The 20,306-nt window shown below is 43.7% G+C and overlaps 2 protein-coding genes across 3 annotated transcripts in view; one reads left to right on the plus strand and one right to left on the minus strand.

Moving 5' to 3' along the window:
- The window catches only part of P2RX7 (purinergic receptor P2X 7), a 47,814-nt gene extending 42,215 nt beyond the window's left edge, over positions 1-5,599 (plus strand). For both annotated transcript variants that reach the window (XM_032309056.1, XM_032309057.1), the window contains 2 exons: positions 1,489-1,590; positions 4,686-5,599. In XM_032309056.1, coding sequence (XP_032164947.1) covers positions 1,489-1,590; positions 4,686-5,180 — 597 coding nt within the window. In that variant the 3' untranslated portion in view covers positions 5,181-5,599. The remainder of the gene's footprint in view (positions 1-1,488; positions 1,591-4,685) is intronic.
- The window catches only part of IFT81 (intraflagellar transport 81), a 225,667-nt gene that overhangs the window by 193,730 nt on the left and 11,631 nt on the right, over positions 1-20,306 (minus strand). The gene's annotated exons all lie outside the window — the stretch shown is intronic.

The raw sequence follows: 20,306 nt of genomic DNA on the forward strand, positions 1-20,306 counted from the left end.
CATAGTAAGGAACGCCAGGCACTGGTTTAAAACAATACATGGCAAATTAAGAGCAAACGTTTGTACAGCACTTCAAAGTGCTTTATATATATTAATTCATTGGCTCAACAACCCTATAAATAGGTGCTACTGTCACCTTTCTTTCTTTTTTTTTTTTTTTAAAGATTTTATTTATTCATTTGACACAGAGAGATCACAAGTAGGCAGAGAGGCAGGCAGAGAGAGAGAGAGGAGGAAGCAGGCTCCCCGCGGAGCAGAGAACCCGATGCGGGACTCGATCCCAGGACCCTGAGATCATGACCTGAGCCGAAGGCAGCGGCTTAACCCACTGAGCCACCCAGGCGCCCATACTGTCACCTTTCTAAAGATGAGGAGACTGAGGTGCAGGAGAATTAAATAATTTGCCTGCGGTCATACAGCTAGTAGGTGGGGGAGCTGGAATTCCAACTCCAATTCCAGCAGGCTGGTTTCAGAATTCATCTTCATAACCTCTAAATTACAGGTACTGGCATGATCAAATACCCAAAACGTGTGGTTGAAAGGGAAAAAAACAAACTACAGAACAATATATATGGTGTGGTATATAGGTTAAAAAGACTACACATATGAATTCATCCTATGAATTTTCTACATGTACAAGTATAAATATATATAATCATACAAATACATACATACATTCTATATGTTTTATATATGTCCTATATAGTTTATACATTTATTACACATACACATGAACAGGTGTAAGGAAGATAATATATGCATACAAAAAGCTACTGGACACACACAAAAGTGACAACAGTGATTGCTTCTGCGAAGGAGCCTAGGATGGGAGACAAGTCAAATGGAATTTGAGCTCATCTGGATTGTTTTGATTTAACTTGGCTTCTACTAAGCAGGTCCTCTACACTTGATTCCATGATTTCCCCTAATCAAGGAGAAATCTCCAGTACTTCAAACAACAAAGGGGTATCTTTGTCTTTCCCTCCTAAGAACATTACTGTCCTTTCTCAGCAGCCTGAAGGCACAATTCACTGGCCACTTGGACATGTATTATACAATTTGAAATGAAAGCTCATTTTTGCAACTAAAAATAATTACCATTTCATGGCCCAAGATGGGATGAAATTAAACAAAAATATAAATTATTTAAGTTGCAACAGTAAAATTTTCGGGAGATACTTGATGTAGAGTTACTGAAATTGAGGGAACATAACAGAGGATTTTTACATAGCACATGGGAGACCTAAAATCATCAGGGAGGAAGCTGTGGAGACTCTGAGCCCACATATTAAGATGCATAGGATTCTACTGCTGAGTCACCTTGGGACCCAGAAATCATTCATTCTTGGCTAGTAAGAATTTTGGTCAGCTTCTAACAGTTTGTCATTTGGTAAATACCAATAACACTTGCCTTTAGACCTGTTCAGGTATGTGACTGTTGACAATTCTGTACAAAAATGGGTAAAATTTTTAACTCTCTTTTCCTAGACATTAAAATATGTGTCCTTTGTGGATGAACCCCACATCAGGATGGTGGACCAGCAGCTACTTGGGGAAAGTCTACAAAATGTCGAAGGTGAAAACATCCCAGTAAGTTAAAACATTTAGTCTTTTTTTTTTCTTTTCTTTAAAGAAAATATAAAGGGTTCCTGGGTGGCTCAGTCAGTTAAGCATTGGCCTTCAGCTCAGGTCATGATCTCAGGGTCCTGGGATCAAGCCCTACATCGAGCTCCCTGCTCAGCGCACAGTCTGCTTCTCCCTCTCTCTCTGCTCCTCACCCCACTATTGTGCTCTTTCTCTCTCACTCTCAAATGAATAAATTAAATCTTTAAAATAAATAAATAAAAATATAGCTACAAAGTTGTATAAATTGCAATTGATGAATTTTAACACAGTAAACACATGTAACCCAGAATATTAGCAGAAGCCCTTTGCACGCCTCCACCCAATCACTACTTTCCCTCAAACATCATCATTATTCTTTATCCAAAAGTTAGCTTTATCTCTTCCAGGATTTTCTAAAATTTGACTCCTGTATGTACTCACTATATACTCTGTGGAGTGTCGGACTCCTTTCACTCGGTATTGTTTTTGTGAGCCATCCATGACACTGCATATAGGAATAGTTCATTCTCATTGTATAACTTCCATTTTATAAACATCCAATTTATTTATTCCTTCTGTTGTCGATGGACATTTGGGTAGCTTTCAATTTGGAGCGCATATGCAGTAAAGCTGCCGTGGTAAACATATGGTGCCTACGAGTGGACCTGCCGAGTCAGAAGGCTGGCGGCATATGACACTATCAAACCATTCTCTAAAGGGGGTGTTTTCATTCCTGCTCTCCGCAGCAGCTTCGATTGTGGGACTGTATAATTTCTGCAGCTGCCATAATAAATCACTGCAAACTAAGTAGCTGAAAACAACATAAATTCATTCTCTCACAATTCTGGAGGCAGGCAGTCTGAAACCAAGGTGTTGGTAGGGCTTCTGAGGGCCCTAAAGAACGATCCTTCTTTGCCGCTTCCAGCTCCTGGTGTTCATTACAGCTGCTAGGACCTCTGGTACAATGTTGATTAGAAGTGGTCATAGCAAACATCTTTTTGTCTCATTCCTTATCTCAGGAAGAAAGCTTTCCATATTTCACTCTAGTATCTGCTGTAGGATTTCTGTTTTTGTTTTTTTAAGATTTTATTTATTTGACAGAGAGAGAGACAGTGAGAGAGGGAACACAAGTAGGGGGAGTGGGAGAGGGCGAAGCAGGCTTCCTGCCAAGCAGGGAGCCTGATGTGGGGCTTGATTCCAGGACCCTGGGATCATGACCTCAGCCAAAGACAGACACTTAACAACTGAGCCACCAAGGTGCCCCTGCTGTAGAATTTTAAAGAATGCTTTACTGGATTGAGAAAAGTCCCCTCCATTCTTAGTTTGCTAAGAATTTTTGTTATAAATTAATACTGCATTTTAAAATAATGCTATTTTCTGCTTTTCAAAAAATTATCAGTGAGTTTTCTTTTTTCCGTTATGTGGTGAATTACAGAAATTGATTTTCAAATATTAAGCCAACCTTGCATTCCTGCAATAAAATCTATTTGAAAGTAATATATTACTCTATGTATTTATTGCTGGATTTGATTCACTAATATTTAAGATTTTTATGTCTCTTATTGAGAGAGACTGGCCAAAATTTTTCCATTCTTGTAATGTCCTTTTCGGGTTTGGGTGTAACATGAACTCAGGGGCTGTAAGGGGGAATACACATAAAATCTACCATTTTAACCACTGTAAAGCATACAATTCAGTGACATTTAAAATTCAAAAATTTACCCACAATTCTGTGCAACCATCCTACTATCTAGTTCTAGGACTATTTCATCAACCCAAAAGGAAACCCTGTACCCATTCAACAGCCATTACTCACACCCACCTCCCCCTAGTCCCTGGAATTAATTTTTTTTTTTTTCTTGAGAGAGGGAGAGAGAATGAGAGAATGAGCAGGGAGAGCAACAAAGGGAGAGGGAGAAGCAGGCTCCTCGCTGAGCAGGGAGCCTGACTTGGAGCTCGATCCCAGGACCCTGAGATCATGACCTGAGCCAAAGGCAGACGCTTAACCCAATGAGCCACACAGGTGCTCCTGGCAATCATTAATCTGCTTTCTGTCAGCATGGATTTGCCTATTTTAGACATTTCATATAAAGAGAATCATACGGTATTTGCCTTCTTGTGACTGGCTTCTCTCACTTTTCATAATGGCTTCGAGGTTCATCTATTTGTAGTGGGTATCAGTACACTGCTCCCTTTTTTGTTGTTTTGGCTGAATGATACTCCACTGTATGGACATGACATATTTTTAACAAACTACAGAAATGATCCCTGAAAATAAAGGTTTAAGACATTAAATTTTTATCCATTCATCTGTTGATGGATATTTGGGTTGTTTTTACCCTTTGGCTATTGTAAATCGTGCTGCTCTAAGTGCTCATGTATAGGAACTATTTAATTTTAATGTACTCACTCAAACTTTGCCTGATGAATGAAGGTATATGCTACAAAGAACAGATATAAATGATGTCAATGATGGCAACTTCTCTTGGAGGATAATAAATGGATTTGCTAGAAGAGGGAGACTGGTGGAAGAGGAGAGAGTAGAGCAAAATCAACAAATATTTACTGTCTACCGTGTGCTGGTGCTGGCCTAGACAATGGGGATATAGTAGTGACAAAGCGAACAGGCGCCCCGCCCCCCCGCTTTCATGTGGAAGAAACATCAACAGGACATATCAATGAGTAGGATCATTTCAGACAGTGACAAGTACTGTCAAGAACACGGAATCTCATGACACGCTAAGAGTGACCTGGGTGGAGGGGAACTACCTACATCAGGGGGATCAGGGCAAGAAGGTCTCCACGAGCAGGTGATACCTGCCTGGAGGCCTGGCGTGTCTGAAGTTCACTTTCCAAATCTGTGAAATGGAGAGAAGGACACATATCTCACAAGGTTCTTCAAAGGCTAAACAGGGCAAATTTATAAAACACTAGTATAGTCTTGATATATACATTTGATAAATGACAGCTACTGGTATTAATGTGATATTAAGTGTAATCTTATAACTTAATGCCAAAATTAAAGAATCTAAAACCCTAGAGTTTGTCATCGCTGATGGGTTTGGGAACGACTTTTTCAGAGACCCTCAACGGACTTCACGGACTTGTCCAGGCTGCCCCTGTCTCTCCACGACCCATCCCCTACTCCTGGGCAACCAGAGGAGATGCAGCTGCTAAGCAGGGAAGCGACTCCTCTATCCAGCAACAGCCCAGACTGGTGCCAGTGTGGACACTGCCTCCCGTCCCAGCTCCCCAAGAGCCACAGATGCCTGGAAGAGCTGTGCTGTCGGAAGAAGCCTGGTGCCTGCATCACCACCTCGGAGCCCTTCAGGAAGCTTGTCTTGTCCCGACAGGTCCTGCAGTTCCTCCTGCTCTACCAGGAGCCCCTGCTGGTGCTGGATGACAGTGCCAACAGCCGACTGCGGCACTGTGCCTACAGGTGCTACACCACCTGGCGCTTCGGCTCCCAGGACCTCGCCGACTTTGCCATCCTGCCCAGCTGCTGCCGCTGGACGATCCGGAGAGAGTTTCCCAAGAGAGAAGGCCAGTACACCGGCTTCCAGAGTCCTTGCTGATGGCACAGGGCTGAGCAGGCGTGTTAACGTTTGTTTCCTTTGTTTGCGCCCTGAGCTTGACCTGCAAAGATCTGTGGCCAAACGTTCAACCAAAGGGAAATGTGTTTTCTGCTCCTGCAGCTCTAGATGTGTCAGAGAGCAGAAATGAACAAACAAACAAACAAACAAACAAACAAACTCAAATCCCTCAGCAGGGACTGAGTCGAGAGATTCGGATCTGTGCCTCAGTTCTGTCCCCAGCAAATTGTGTGGTCCTTGGCTTTTAACTCTGCGCCGCAGTTGCCCTCCTACCCAACCTGCTATCCTAACCAAGGGGTCAGGAGGACAAACTCAAGAGAGTGTACATGAACTTTCTGGTCAATGCACAAAGAGCTACATGAATGTGAAGTGGCTCCTTGTGAGGCCAGACTGGGATAAGGTACAACTATGAACAAACCTTGGGGTGCTGGCGGGACACTGTGGAGGATTAATGGTGGCCAAATTCTTGGGCACTCGTCCATAACCTAAGGGTTATGTCTCCTCCCCCTGCATGTGCGCAGCTCTGACTGCTTTAGCCAATCATGGAAGTAACGCTGTGCTGGCTTCGGGGTCTTGGTCTTGGGGCTGGCAGCTTCTGCCTCCCGTCCTGTCCCATGGCTGCTGTGAAGCCAGCCCCCATACAGAGGTCTGCCTCTCCTCAGACTACCCAACTGTGAGGCAGCTCCAGAAGCCACATGGACAACAGAGATGTCTGACCACTTCCCAGCTTCTAAGACATCCAAACGCAGTCACTGGACATGGGAGAGAAGCCTTCAGATGATTCCACGCTCTACTAGCATCGGACTGCCATTGCAGAAGACACCTCCCAGGGCACCCACGGAGCAAAACCATTGTTTTAAGCCACTAAGTTCAGCGTTGTTTGAGACGCAGCAATAGATGGAGGACAGAGAGCAAGCCTGACTCACTGGAACACAGACTGGGCCTAGACCTTCCATGGTTCTAGGGTTCTTAGGGAGACTGGACCACCCCTGAAGCTCCATGGGGGCTTCGGTCTCTGTTCGGCAGTCCTATCAGGGATGAGAACAAATCAGGGAACCCACCAGACCAGCCCTGGAATCCATCCAGTCTAACTGTTGAACCACCCAATACATTCTCACCCACAGCCCATTACTAGGACTGGAAGTAGCTACCGCTGCTAAAACTGGAAAAGGCCACCTTTGTGTCCTTAACATCCTGTACTTCGCAGCCAATCAGAATGGACACAGTCTGCTACTTAAAAAGCAACTCACACCCAAACCTTTACCATTTCTGTACAGTGACCTCTAAGAATGTGAAAATGGACAGTCAGAGGTTTTAGGATCTTCCTTCAGGATTTCTTTTTCATGGTTCTGATATTAGAATTGATTATTTCTAAACAATTCTTTTAAAGAATAAATAAAGACCACTATTCAACACTGTAAATGATGAAGGGTCTATGAGTTTTCTTAATACATATGCTAAAGTGTACCATTTTGATACATTTTGAAAACCAGGTGCTTTTAACTGCATTCATGTAACATGAATATGAGCAAAACACTTCTTTTTTTGACCCAGGATTTTATCTGGCTTTAAACTCAGGAATAAATTAGGCCAGACTGGACTTTCATTTTTACTGTCTTTCAGAGATAGGAGATGATACACGACTTCTTATATGTAAGAAATGTATTCGAAAAGTTGGTTATATGGGACTTCTTCAGAATTTAAATTTTTGCTCCTAGAATTCCAATGTATGAGCTACAGATTCCATTCTGATAAACCTTTGAAACTTTATACCTTTATTTTATTTTATTTCTTGATGCCTTATCCTTAGTGTGTTTTTACCACCCCTGGAGGCCCCAAATGGAGTCAGAATTTGTAATGACAATTGGACTCTGGATCTTCCCACTATCCCCTTTCTCCTTCCCCACAGATGCTTTAGGTGAGAGGGTGATGTGTTATGTCAACGGTGTGTAATGTCTGACACTTCCAACAATAACGTGCATCATATTTGTATCTGGTTTTTAGTTGACCGCATAAACTAATGTCATCAGCAAAGGCATCTCAAGGAGAATCACACTTTGTAGGATCTGTTTTCTTGTAGTTAAGCCCATTATTCTATAGGGTAATTGCCCAGTATTCACTACTTCATGTCTGTATTAGAGATCTTTCTTGTAACATTAGCTGGTTTCATGTAGGATTGGTAATGAACTTGCACTTCTCTCTTCAGAGGGCACCAGTTTTTAAATACATCCTAATTCTAGGGCACCTGGATGGCTCAGTGGGTTAAAGCCTCTGCCTTCAGCTCAGGTCATGATCTCAGCATCCTGGGATCAAGCCCCACCTCGGACTCTCTGCTCAACAGGGAGCCTGCTTCCCTTCCTCTCTCTCTGCCTGCTTGTGATCTCTGTCTGTCAAATAAATAAATAAAATCTTTGGAAATAAATAAATAAATAAATACATCCTAATTCTAGTTTGGTATTCACATGTCTTAACTAGATAATATGTTTTGATAATAAAAATATCATTGTTTTAATTATAAAAGATAATGTATAATTTATGATTACTGAAGTGTTCCTTTTACTTCCTTTTCTCAGAAGATCCCCAAATCACAATCAGGCATTGACACTTTCATTCAACATATATTTTGAGGAACTATGACATTATAAGATATATATTTGGTCTTTGCTCCCAATTCCTGACATAGAGCTCCTAAATCCTTTAGAATCTGCTGGGTGATAATAGGTGATAAGAATGTCTTGTGTTCTAACAGCGCAACTCTTGATGGGCTCCCTACTTCAGAATGGGGGCTGGTTGCCAGAAAGACCAAGCTATGATCAGAAGCTTAGATCTTTGAGCCCCATTCTCTCATCCTCTAGAGTGGAGAGGAGTTAGAAACGGAGTTAAAAATTGATTGCGCCCACATGATAAAGCTCCCCTAAAAAATGTCTCAATTACGAAATTTGGAGAACTCCTGAATCAATGAACACATCTACATGCTACGAGAGTGGCATACCCCAACTCCACAGGGACAGAAACATCTGTGCTCAGGGCTGTTTTGGACCTTGCCCTATGTACCTCTTCATCTGGTTGTGGTCTGTATCCTTTATAATAAACCAGTAAATACAAAAAGTGGTTTCCGGGGCACCTGGGTGACTCAGTGGGTTAAAGCCGCTGCCTTCAGCTCAGGTCATGATCTCAGAGTCCTGGGACTGAGCCCCGCATTGGGCTCTCTGCTCAGCAGGGAGTCTGCTTCCCTCTCTCTGCCTGCCTCTCTGCCTGCTTGTGATCTCTATCAAACAAATAAATAAAAATCTTAAAAAAAAAAAATGCTTTCCCTGAGTTCTGTGAACCATTATGGTAAATGACTGAACCTGAGAACAGGGTTATGGAAACCCCCAATTTACAGCCACTTGGTCTGAGGTACAGGGGACACCCTGGGACCTGCGATGGCACCTGAAGTGGAGGACAATCTCTGGCACAGATGCCTCAACCTAAGGGGTCCAGGCTAACCCCAGCAGTTAATGACACAATTGAATCTTTTTTAAAAAAAAAACCCTTTTTTTTTTTAAATCTTTTTTTTTTTTAATTATGCAGGGCACCTGGGTGGTTCAGTGGTTTAAAGCCTCTGCCTTTGGCCCGGTTCATGGTCCCAGGGTCCTGGGATCGAGCCTCACATCAGGCTCTCTGCTCCACAGGGAGCCTGCTTCCTCCTCTCTCTCTGCCTACTTGTGATCTCTGTCTGTCAAATAAATAAATAAAATCTTTTTTAAAAAATTAAGCAATGGGTGCACTGGATGTGGTTTCACTTCCTGCTGCTTGTATATTTCTTAACACATATTCTAATCCCATGCAGTCATCATTCTGGGAATCCCAAGTGCCCCCTGACTAACTCCGACTCTCTTTTGAAGAGATCTAGTCATCACTATCTTCTCTGCCTTTTACTGTGATCTTTTGGTTTCCTCTTTTCCTGTTGGGCTATAAAGGGTTATAAATTATGTTTCCAAAATAAATGATGATCTGTGGAGAGGATTTTGCATTCCTAACATCCTCAGTTCCTCTTAATTGTCAAGGTCACATGAGACCGGGTCTTCTGAAGTCAGTGCATGAGGTACCCAATACTGACTGGCCATTTTAACCAAATAATTGCCATACTTGACAGGTTTGAATGAGTGCTTAATGCAAGCCTGGTCAGTACAGTAAGTTATGAGTTCTATTTTATTCCCCAAGCAAAAAATAAGCTCCTCAAAGGCAAAGGACTCATCTTGGCTTTGGGTCCATTACATGCCTCTTCCAGCATGGTGGTACAGTAGGAGAAAGACTCTGGAAACTGACCACCTAGAGTCAAATCCTGAGTCACTAATTAGCTAAGTCACTAATTAGCTCATTTAATGGTTAGAATCCTCACTTGCTTCTTTGTGTCCAAGGGTTGTTTTAAGTCTTAAATGTAAGTGTAAATGTATGTAGAGTACCCTACTCACTGCCAGTTACAGAATAAGCATTCAATAAATGTTAGCTATCGGGAACACGTGGGTGGCACAGTTGGTTAAGTGTTTGACTCTTGATTTCAGCTCAGGTCATGATCTCAGAGGCACGAGACTGAGCCTCATGTCAGGCTCCAGGCTCAGCTCAGAACCTGCTTAAGATTCTCTCTTGGGGCGCCTGGGTGGCTCAGTAGGTTAAGGACCTGCCTTTGGCTCAGGCCCTGATCTCAAGGTCCTAGAATAGAGCCCCACATCAGACTTGCTGCTCAGTGGGGAGCCTGCTTCTCTCTCTGCTCCTCCCCCTTACTCCTGATGAGTGTGCTCTCTCTCTTAAGCCTCTGCCTTCAGCTTAGGTCATGGTCTCAGGGTCCTGGGATCAAGCCCCTCATTGGGCTCTCTGCTCAGCAGGGGGCCTGCCTGACCTGACTCTCTGCCTACTTGTGATCTCTCTCTGTGTCAAATAAATAAATAAAATCTTTAAAATAAATAAATAAATAAAATTTTAAAAGGGGGCGCCTGGGTGGCTCAGTTGGTTAAGCGTCTGCCTTTGGCTCAGGTCATGATCCCAGGGTCCCTGCTCAGTGGGGAACCCCGTTTCTCCCTCTCCCTCTGCTCCTCTACCTGCTTGTGCTTGCTCTCTCTCTCTCTCTCAAACAAATAATTAAATTTAAATTAAATTTAATTTAATTTAATTCTCCCTCTGTCCCTCCCACTTGCACGCTCTCTAAAATAAATCTTTTTTTTAAATGTTAGCTAAGGGGGTTAGGGATAGGGTGGCTGGGTTATGGACATTGGCGGGGTCATGTACTATTGTGAGCGCTGGGAATTGTGCAAGCCTGACGATTCACAGACCTGTACTCCTGGGGCTAATAATTCATTATATGTTAATAAAAAAATAAAGTTAAATTTTTTTAATATGTTAGCTATTATTATTTTTTAAAGTTTAACCATATGTCTAACTATTACTGTGATTTGGATGGTGCCTATTTAATAACCTCTAAATATTCCACTGAAATAGTTTAGAGATAAATCAAATGAGTACAAAGGAGAAGTCACTACTTCTGCTCACTCCACCTCAGCCACAGATGCTCCTCCAGAAATCCCAAGCTCAGTTACTAGTAGCACCACCTGCCATCAGCTCAATCTCCCAAACCAGAAATTCAAGTGACCGTTTCCATGTCCCCTGCCCACGTCCCCCTTTTCTGCCCCCCATTCCATCCAATCTCACTAATCGCTCATTTACTGCCCATCTTGGCACTATGCAGGTACTAGGGATAAACAGGTGAACAAGCCAGGTTGTCCAGGAGGTTAAGTGCAGTGAAGGAAGCGGGTGAGCAATGTATAAAGAAATGAGATGAGGGGCGCCTGGGTGGCTCAGTGGGTTAAGCCGCTGCCTTCGGCTCAGGTCATGATCTCAGAGTCCTGGGATCGAGCCCCACATCGGGCTCTCTGCTCAGCGGGGAGCCTGCTTCCTCCTCTCTCTCTGCCTGCCTCTCTGCCTGCTTGTGATCTCTGTCTGTCAAATAAATAAATAAAATCTTTAAAAAAGAAAAAAAAAGAAATGAGATGAGAACCCCTTGGGGTAAAGGGCATAAGAAAAACAAGCAGCACGCCGTAACAGGAACCACGGGGTTACTTCTGATAGGGATCAGGGATGGCCTCTCCAAGGAAGTGACATTTAAGCTAGATCCGAATGTCAGGAAGAAGCTGGCTGGGACACGTTGGAGGAACAGAGGGACAGCAAGGGCAAACACGGAAGTGGGAAAAAAAGTGAGCATGTTCCAAGAACTGTCATATGGCCGGTGTGGCGGGGACATTTACAACACATCTTTGTCTTTTAAGTCTATCCAGGGAGGGACAAAGCCTTGTTTTCTTACTGCTTCATGAACTGTGTGGGCCCATCTCACTGAACCAAAACTGCAAAGAAAGGCAAAATCCATATAGGCAAGGGTAACTACAGGCAATCTGTGAAGCTCTCGAGACAGGAGCTGGGCCTCCCTGGATGAAGAGGCCAGAAACGTCATCTGGGGGGAGGAGAAGAGCCACCCTTGAAAGGAACAACAGCATGAGCCAGGCCCAGAAGGGAACGAGTATGGTATGTACTCAGATTGCTGGGGGACCTGGCTAGCTCCCCAGAATGGGAAGAAAGTAGAAGATGAAAAGAGACTGATGTGCAGAAAATCCTGGGGGAAGAAAAAAAGGCAGAAGTGTTTGGACCAATTGCAAAGTCAAGAAAGAGCCATTCTTGGGCATTCAGGGACACAAGGAAAGCAGTGAGTTAAGAACATCCTTCAGGATGTGGTATATATACATACAATGGAATACTAAGCGCCATCAAAAGAAACAAAATTTTGCCATTTGCAACGATGTGGATGGAACTAGAGGGTATTATGCTAAATGAAATAAGTCAATCAGAAAAAGATAATTATTACATGTTCTCTCTGATATGAGGAATTTGAGAGGCAGGGTGGTGGAGTTGTGGGGGGTCGGGAGGGAAAAAAATCAAACAAGATGGGATGGGGAGGGAGACAAAGCATAAGAGACTCTTAATCTCACAAAACAAACTGAGGGTTGCTGGGGGTGGGGGGTAGGGAGTGGGTGGTGGGGTTATGGACATTGCGGAGGGAATGTGCTATGGTGAATGCTGTGAAATGTGTAAGTCTGATGATTCACAGACCTGTACCCCTGGGGAAAATAATTCATTATAGGTTAATAACAAACAAACAAACAAAAGAACATCCTTCAGGCAGGGATGCCTGGGTGGCTCAGTCAGTTAAGAGTCTGCTTTTCACTCAGGTCATGATCCCAGGGTCCTGGGATCCAGCCCTGCATCAGGCTCCTTGTTCAGAAGGGAACCTGCTTCTTCCTCTACCTGCTGCTCCCCCTGCCTTGTGCGCATGCTCATTCTTTCTCTCTCCCTCTCTCTGACAAATAAAAAATATAATCTTTAAGGAAAACAAACAAACAAACAAGAACATCCTTCAGGCAGCCACGAGGATGTTGGCTAGAGAGAAACCCTGGGATGGGAAATTACTTAGGAAGTCACCTGGGACCACAGAGGAGTGATTCAGTAAGCAACCTGGACTACTAATTTGGAGGTGGGGATAGAAGAAAAGAAAAAATGTTGTTAAATCCCTTTAGATCCAACAAAAGGGGGTTAGTCCAATAAATGATGGCACACTCATGTAATACAGCCACATGCAACAACTTAAAATGATGCCAAAGAAGGAGAGCACATGATATTGAGAGATGTTCGAGGAAGAATACATCTGTGTGACATTTTTCCTTAAGGAGAATGTGAGCCTTTAATTAGAGCTCTCTCTTTTATTTCCGGCACAGAGAGTAGTTGTTAAGAACATTTAAACCTGAATGTACATTTAAGAAAACAAAGAAGGGGCGCCTGGGTGGCTCAATTGGCTAAATGTCTGACTCTTGGTCTTAACTCAGGTCCTGATCTCAAAGTTGTGAGATCGAGCCCCACACCCGGCTTTGTGCTCAGTGGGGACTCTGCTTGAGATTCTCTCTCCCTCTGCCCATCCACCACTACATTCACACAAGCTTTTTCGCTCTCTCTCAAATAATAAAAATATTTTTAAAAAAAGATTTATTTGTCGAAAGAGAGAAAGAGAGCACAAGAAGGGGGAGCAGCAGGCAGAGGAGCAGGCTCCCCGCTGAGCAAGGAGCCCAATGAGGAACTTGATCCCAGGATTCTGGGATCATGAAATGAGCCAAAGGCAGATGCTTAACCAACTGAGCCACCCAGGTGCCCCTAATAAATAAAAATCTTAAAAAAAAAAAAAAGGAAGACAAAGAAGTGCCGCCTCATTACCTCATTCCTCATTGGAATATGCCCTGGATAATGACAAATCAATTGAGGAATATCAGAAAAGGTCAATGCCATTTCCTGAAATCCAAAAATCAAAATTAAAAACCATCCTTCCAGTTTTCCTCTACCATGCTTTGTTTGGGGAAGTCAATGAATAGTTGGCCTATGGCTGGCTCTTTGCCCACTGTTATGGGGTAAATTTTGCCGCCCCCCTCCACTGATGCATACACTGAAGTCCTAACTCCCGTCACCTCAGAACATGGCTGGATCTGGGGATGTAGTCTTCAATGAGGTAACTAAGGTAAAATTAGCTCTAATCCAATCTGACTGGTGTTTTTCTAAGAAGAGGAGATTAAGACACTGACACAGAGGGAAAATCATGTGACGATATAGGAGTGGACAAGGAGAGAAGCCAACACCAAGATCTCAGACTTTCAGCCTCCAGAACTGTGAGGAAACAGATTTCTATTGCTTAAACCACTCTGTCGTGGTGCTTTGTTATGACAGTGCTACCAAATACACCTCCCTTCTTTATTTTATGTTTTTGGTAAAGATTTTATTTACTTATTTGAAAGAGAGAGAGCATGAGCAGGGGGGAGGGTCAGAGGCAGAGGGAGAAGCAGACACTCTGCTAAGCAGGAAACCTGACATGGGACTTGATCTCAGGACACTGGGATCCTGACCTGAGTCAAAGGCAGATGCTTAACCGACTGAGCAACCCAGGCGTCCCTCCCTTCTTTCTTTTTAATTGTGACAAATGTATTCTAATATAAAATGTAATGCATGGACTTGGCAGTTCCTCAAATACTTAAATACGGAATCTCCATAGGATCCAGTTACTCCACTTCCAGGTATATACCCCACAGAATTGAAAGCAGGGACTCAAATAGACACCTGTACATAAGTGTCCACTGACAACAACTCGGGGCACCTGGGTGGCTCTGGGTTAAAGCCTCTGCTTTTGGCTCAGGTCATGATCCCAGGGTCCTGGGATCAAGCCCCACATCTGGGCTCTCTGCTCAGCAGGGAGCCTGCTTCCCTCCTCTCTCTCTCTCTGCCTGCCTCTCTGCCTACTTGCGAGCTCTGTCAAATAAATAAATAAAACCTTTAAAAAAAAAAAAAAGATGGTAACAACCCAGTGTCCACCAACAGATGAGTAGATAAGCAAAATGGGATATATCTATACAATGGGATATTCTTTGGCCATAAAATGGGATAAAGTTCTGATACATTCTACAACATGGATGAACCTTAAAAACATGATGCTAAGTGAAATAAGTCAGACAAGAAGCCACATACTGTACCATTTTGTTTATAAGAAATATCCAGAACAGGCAAATCCATAGACAGAAAGCAGAATAAAGGTTACCAGACACTCGCCGAAGAGGGAAATAGAAAGTGTTTAATGGGTACAGAGCCTCTATTTGAGATGATAAAAAAGTTCTAGAGATGGATGGTGACGGATGGTTGCCCAACATTGTAAATGTACTTAATGTCATTGAAATGTACAACTAAAAATAGTTAAAATTGGGGCACCTGGGTGGCTCAGTGGGTTAAGCCTCTGCCTTCGGCTCAGGACATGATCCCAAGGTCCTGGGATCGAGCCCCACATCGGGCTCTCTGCTCAGCTGGGAGCCTGCTTCCCCCTCTCTCTCTGCCTGCTTCTCTGCCTACTTGGGATCTCTCTCTCTGTCAAATAAATAAATAAACTCTTTTAAAAAATAGTTAAAATAAAATTTATGTACATTTATAATTTTTTAAATTGCCAAACACAAAAATAAAAAATAATCATAGGTGATGAGGGAGCAGGAGGCCGGCTGAGAACGGAGCAGGGGCTGGCGCCTTGCACCCCCTCTCCTCCCACTCCCCTTGATAATATGTGTGACATTCCACAGGCACCCCTGACTGCCCTAAAAGAAGAACAAATGGTTATCTTGCAGAGATCACAGTCCTGCAAGGCAGGAGTCTCTCTTGGTTTACAAATGTCCTTGAGATTTACAACAAAGAAGTTACCTTATCAATAGCCCAATTTCCAAAGACACTAACTCAGTTCCTCAAGCCCTAACGTTACCCTCCCCTCCATAAAAAACCGAAGGAGGCGGAGGTAGAAAGAAAAGTAAATAAAGTTAAATTTCTTCTAAACCTAAATCTCACTAACAAGGATGTTTGATAGCAGGAATGTAACATTCTACCAGGAGACTCCCAACTGTCTTTATGTTAGTGCCTTGTTAGAGGGAAAGTGGCCTTGGCTTGATAGTAACCAGGCCTTCAATATCCTGACAGTCTTCTTTACCCCAACAGCCCTTCTGAACAACCCTTTGTCCTCACCTACCCAACTCCTGTGTATATAACCAGCCACTCCTCACATGCCCGGTGCAGCAGCATCTCCGTCTGCCCACGGGTCCTGTCCCCGTGCTCTAATAAACCACCTTTTTGCACCAAAGACGTCTAAAGAATTCTTTCTTAGCCGTCGGCTCCGAACCTCACCCCATTGAACCTCACCTAGGTTCAAGAACTTCATCAATAGGCAACTGTACAATTTTTATATTTTGTGGATATTTCTTTATAGCATTAAAAATAGATACTTTCTTTGCAGCATCTCTACATTCTTTCGGTCTGAGTCTCAGATGAAGGCTGAGGCCAGCTTGCTATTCAGATTTCCTCACACCCTCCAAAATCATGTAATACGTGTCTTGTAAGAAAATATTACAGATCCCCAGAAGGGCCCGCAAGCCAGAAGAGTATTTGCAAGGATCTGCAAGGAAGAAGAGATAAGCCGGGGTTTCATGGAGATAAATCTCACCTTTGGCTTTCTTAGGGTGGAACTCAAGCACTGACGCTGCCCGAGGCATTGACTTTGTGGTCCACCAGCAGGGAAAAAATACCTCCTTTTCTGATGGGAATAACTCTGCCTTCAAGGTCAGATAAAGCACCACAGGACAAGGTTCACAAGGGCACTTGCTGATCCCTGGGTTGAGTTAGGCTCGCAGGCAGGCAGGCGTCGAATGGGCATAGTGGCCATTCAGAGTGAGGACAGCCTGGCGCAGGCCCCGGATTCAGCTTTGCTTGCTCAGAGTCCATCCACATTTGCCCCTATGTTGCCAGGAGGCCAAAGTGGCTTGGCCTCGAAGGCGGGTGAAGTGGGAAAACCCGCATGCAGCCAGCCAGGCAATGCCAGTGGGCAATTACTGAGTGTCTCTGGGATGTGGAGGCTTTTGAATGTGCCACAGAGGCCTCATCAAAAAAGGGTAAGATGGGTCGTCCTGGAAATGAAGGTGGCCCCCAGGAGAAGACAGGGCAGTGAAGCTGCTGCCTCATAGGAACGCATCCAAATGTCAACCTGCAGCAGAAGGGTAAAATTAGAGACAGCAGAGTGTTTTAGGAGAGGAAGGAGTCTCTGTGGGGCACTTACTTGAAATAAAACAGATCAGTAAAAATCTAGATGTACAAAATCCACACATAGTATGGGTAAAAGGGACCTCTGGTTTACAGAGGGTTCCTAACAAGGTAAGATTCTCTTCAGTAACATTTCAATGAAATTATATAAAAATGGAGTTCTCCTTTTTAGGAGCTTATCTATCAAAGAGACAGGGATGTCCAGAGCCTGGGCCGCAAACAACTAGCTATGAGAATCCTCGAGACTCTATCTCAGTTTTCTTATTTACAAAAGGAAAGGACAGGGCTAAATATGATCACTAAGCTACTTTTAATATCAAAGTGATTCCTCTATTGTATAAAATGAGATCAGGGGCACCTGGGTAGCTCAGTCGGTTAAGTGTCTTGTCTGCCTTCAGCTCAGTTCATGATTCCAGGGTCCTGAGATCGAGTCCCACACTGGGCTCCTTGCTCAGCAGGGAGTCTGCTTCTCTCTCTGCCTATTCCTGTCCCTGCTTGTGTGCTCGCTCGCTCTGTCTGACACATAAATAAATAAAATCTTCAAAAAAATACAATAAAATAAAATGTGATCAATTTGTACTTCACGTTCAGCTTATATAAATTGCTTAGCACAGCACCTGGCAAGTGGTCAATGAATGAACTGTGGTAATTAAAACCAAAAGTCCATGGGGTGCCTGGGTAGCTCAGTTGGATAAACATCCAACTCTTGGTTTCAGCTCAGGTCCCAATCTCAGGGTCATGAGATCAAGCCCCACACCATGCTCTACACTCGGCAGGGAGTCTGCTTGGGACTCTCTCTCCCTCTGCCCCTTCCCCTCACCACCCTCCATCTGTGCTCTCTCTCTCTCTCTCAAATAAATGTTTTTAAAAATTAAATTAAAAGTCCATACAATAGCCTGTGAGGCCTTACTTGACCTGGGCCCTGGCTTCCTCTCAGGATCTTAGCTCACTTGACTCTCTTCCTTGCTCACGATGCTCCATTCATACTGCCCCCTTTCTGCTCCTGGGACATACAATGCTTGTCCATACCTCAGGGCCATTATACCTGCTATCTCCTCTGCCTAGGATCCTTTCTTCCCAGATTTTCAGAGGTGGTTCTTTTTGACATTCGAATCTCAGCTTAAATGTACTCCCTTAGAGAGGGCCTCCCTTCAGCTAAGAGACTTATAGAGAATTCAGCACCCAGCCATGAATGCACATTCTTTTAAAGTGCACATGGAGCATGGACAAAAGCAGACATGAATCACTTCAGCAATCAATATGATACAGACTAGGCTCTCCAACTGCATTTCAATGAAATGAGAAATTCCTTATTTATTTATTTAAAAAGATTTTATTTATTTATTTGACAGAGAGAGAGGGAACACGAGCAGAGGGAGGGGAGAAGCAGGTTTCCCACTGAGCAGGGAGCCCAATGTGGGGCTGGATCCCAGGACCCTGGGACCATGACCTGAGCCGAAGGCAGATGCTTAATGACTGAGCCACCGAGGCGACCCAAGAAATTCATTTTTTAAAGATGGATTTTAAAACTATGCGGAAGCCAAGTAACATACTGCTAAGTGATTTTTGGAAATGTGTAAAACTGAGTGATAATGAAAACAGCACATGTCAAAACTGGTGGGACACAGCAAAAGCACTACTTTAAAGGGAAACATATAGCTCTATATACATTTATCAGGAACAAGGAAGGTTCAAAAAGACAGGAGCCCAAGCATTCGACCTGAAACCCTGGAAAAGGAGCAACAGAATCAACTGAAAGAAACAAGAAGGAAATAATAACTCTTGGGGCAGAAATCAATGAAATACCAAACAACTGAGACAACTAACAAAACTAAAAGCTGGTTCTGTGAAAAAAGTAAAAAGACAGAAGTCTTGTCAGAGATGTGTGTCTAAGAGAAAGAAGTCAATAAACAACAGAAAAAGAGAACTGGGTGCCTGGGTGGCTCAGTGGGTTGGGCCTCTGCCTTTGGCTCGGGTCGTGATCTCGGGGTCCTGGGATCGAGTCCCGCATCAGGCTTTCTGCTCTGCAGGGAGCCTGCTTCCTCCTCTCTCTCTCTCTCTGCCTGCCTCTCTGCCTACTTGTGATCTCTGTCTGTCAATTAAATAAATTAAATATATATATATTTTTAAAGATTTTATTTTATTTATTTGTCATAGAGAGAGAAGTGAGAGCAAGCACAGGCAGACAGAGTGGCAGGCAGAGGCAGAGGGAGAAGCAGGCTCCCTGCCAAGCAAGGAGCCCGATGTGGGACTCGATCCCAGGATGCTGGGATCATGACCTGAGCCGAACGCAGCCGCTTAACCAACTGAGCCACCCAGGCGTCCCATATAAATTAAATATTTTTTAAAAAAAGAAAAAGAGAACTTAATGACAGTCTAAACAGAAATTTTTTTTTAAATACTAAGAGAATTATAAACAACCACAGGCTAATAAATTTGCGTGGCCGTCTCTGACTGCCCCTACTTATTATTTTTATTGTCTGCTGCCTGTCTCCTGACACTGGAATGTAAGCTTCCTGAGGCAGAGATCTTGGCCTGTTTGGTTCCCGGTAAATACCACATGCTGAGTAACTATTTGATGACTGCACAGATGAACGTCCCCGGTAAGCCAGCACAACTGAGGCCGGGTGAGTTCTTCCCAGCACAGATGTTGGCGTTTGTCTTCAGCAGATTTGCCCAGGTACAAGGACAACTTGTAAATCCTGGCAAAGGTCTCTGGAATCTGATCCTTCCAGCGACACGGCGTTACCACACCATGGTTATCTGGGGAGCCACTTAAAGAAACAATGAATTTCTAGCTCAGCAGACAACTGTGCACACAACTTGGGTATGAAGAATAATGGGGGGGGGATCAGTTTGGTGGTCCCACAAGAAGTTAAACACAGAATTACAGTATAACCCAGCGATCCCCCTCTTAGGTGCATACAGCAAGGATCGAAAACAGGGACTCGGACTAATACTTGTACATACGTGTCCTCTGCAGCACTGTTCACGCTAGCCAAAAGGTGAAAGCAACCCCAATGTCCATCATCTAAACAGTGGATAAACAAATGTGATATATCCATACAAAAGAATATTATTCAGCCATGAAAAGGAATGAAATATTGATACATGCTATCATGTGGATGAACCTCAAAAACATGATCCCAAATGAAAGACGCCAGACATAAAATGCCACTTGTTGTAGGATTCCATTTACATGAACTATGCAGACTAGGTGACTCCATAAAGACAGAGAGCGGATGGGCAAGTGCCAGGAGCTGGGAGGGAGAGGGAACGGGGGAACCACTGCTAAATGGGTGTAGGGTTTCCTTTGCGGGGGATACAAGTGATCCGGACCTAGATAAAGGTAGGGGTTGCACAACATTGTATGTGTATTAAATGCCAATGAATTGTTCATTTTAAAATAGTTAATTTTAGGGGTGC

The sequence above is a fragment of the Mustela erminea genome, chromosome 13 (assembly GCF_009829155.1).
Source record: "Mustela erminea isolate mMusErm1 chromosome 13, mMusErm1.Pri, whole genome shotgun sequence".
Taxonomy (NCBI): Eukaryota; Metazoa; Chordata; class Mammalia; order Carnivora; family Mustelidae; genus Mustela; species Mustela erminea.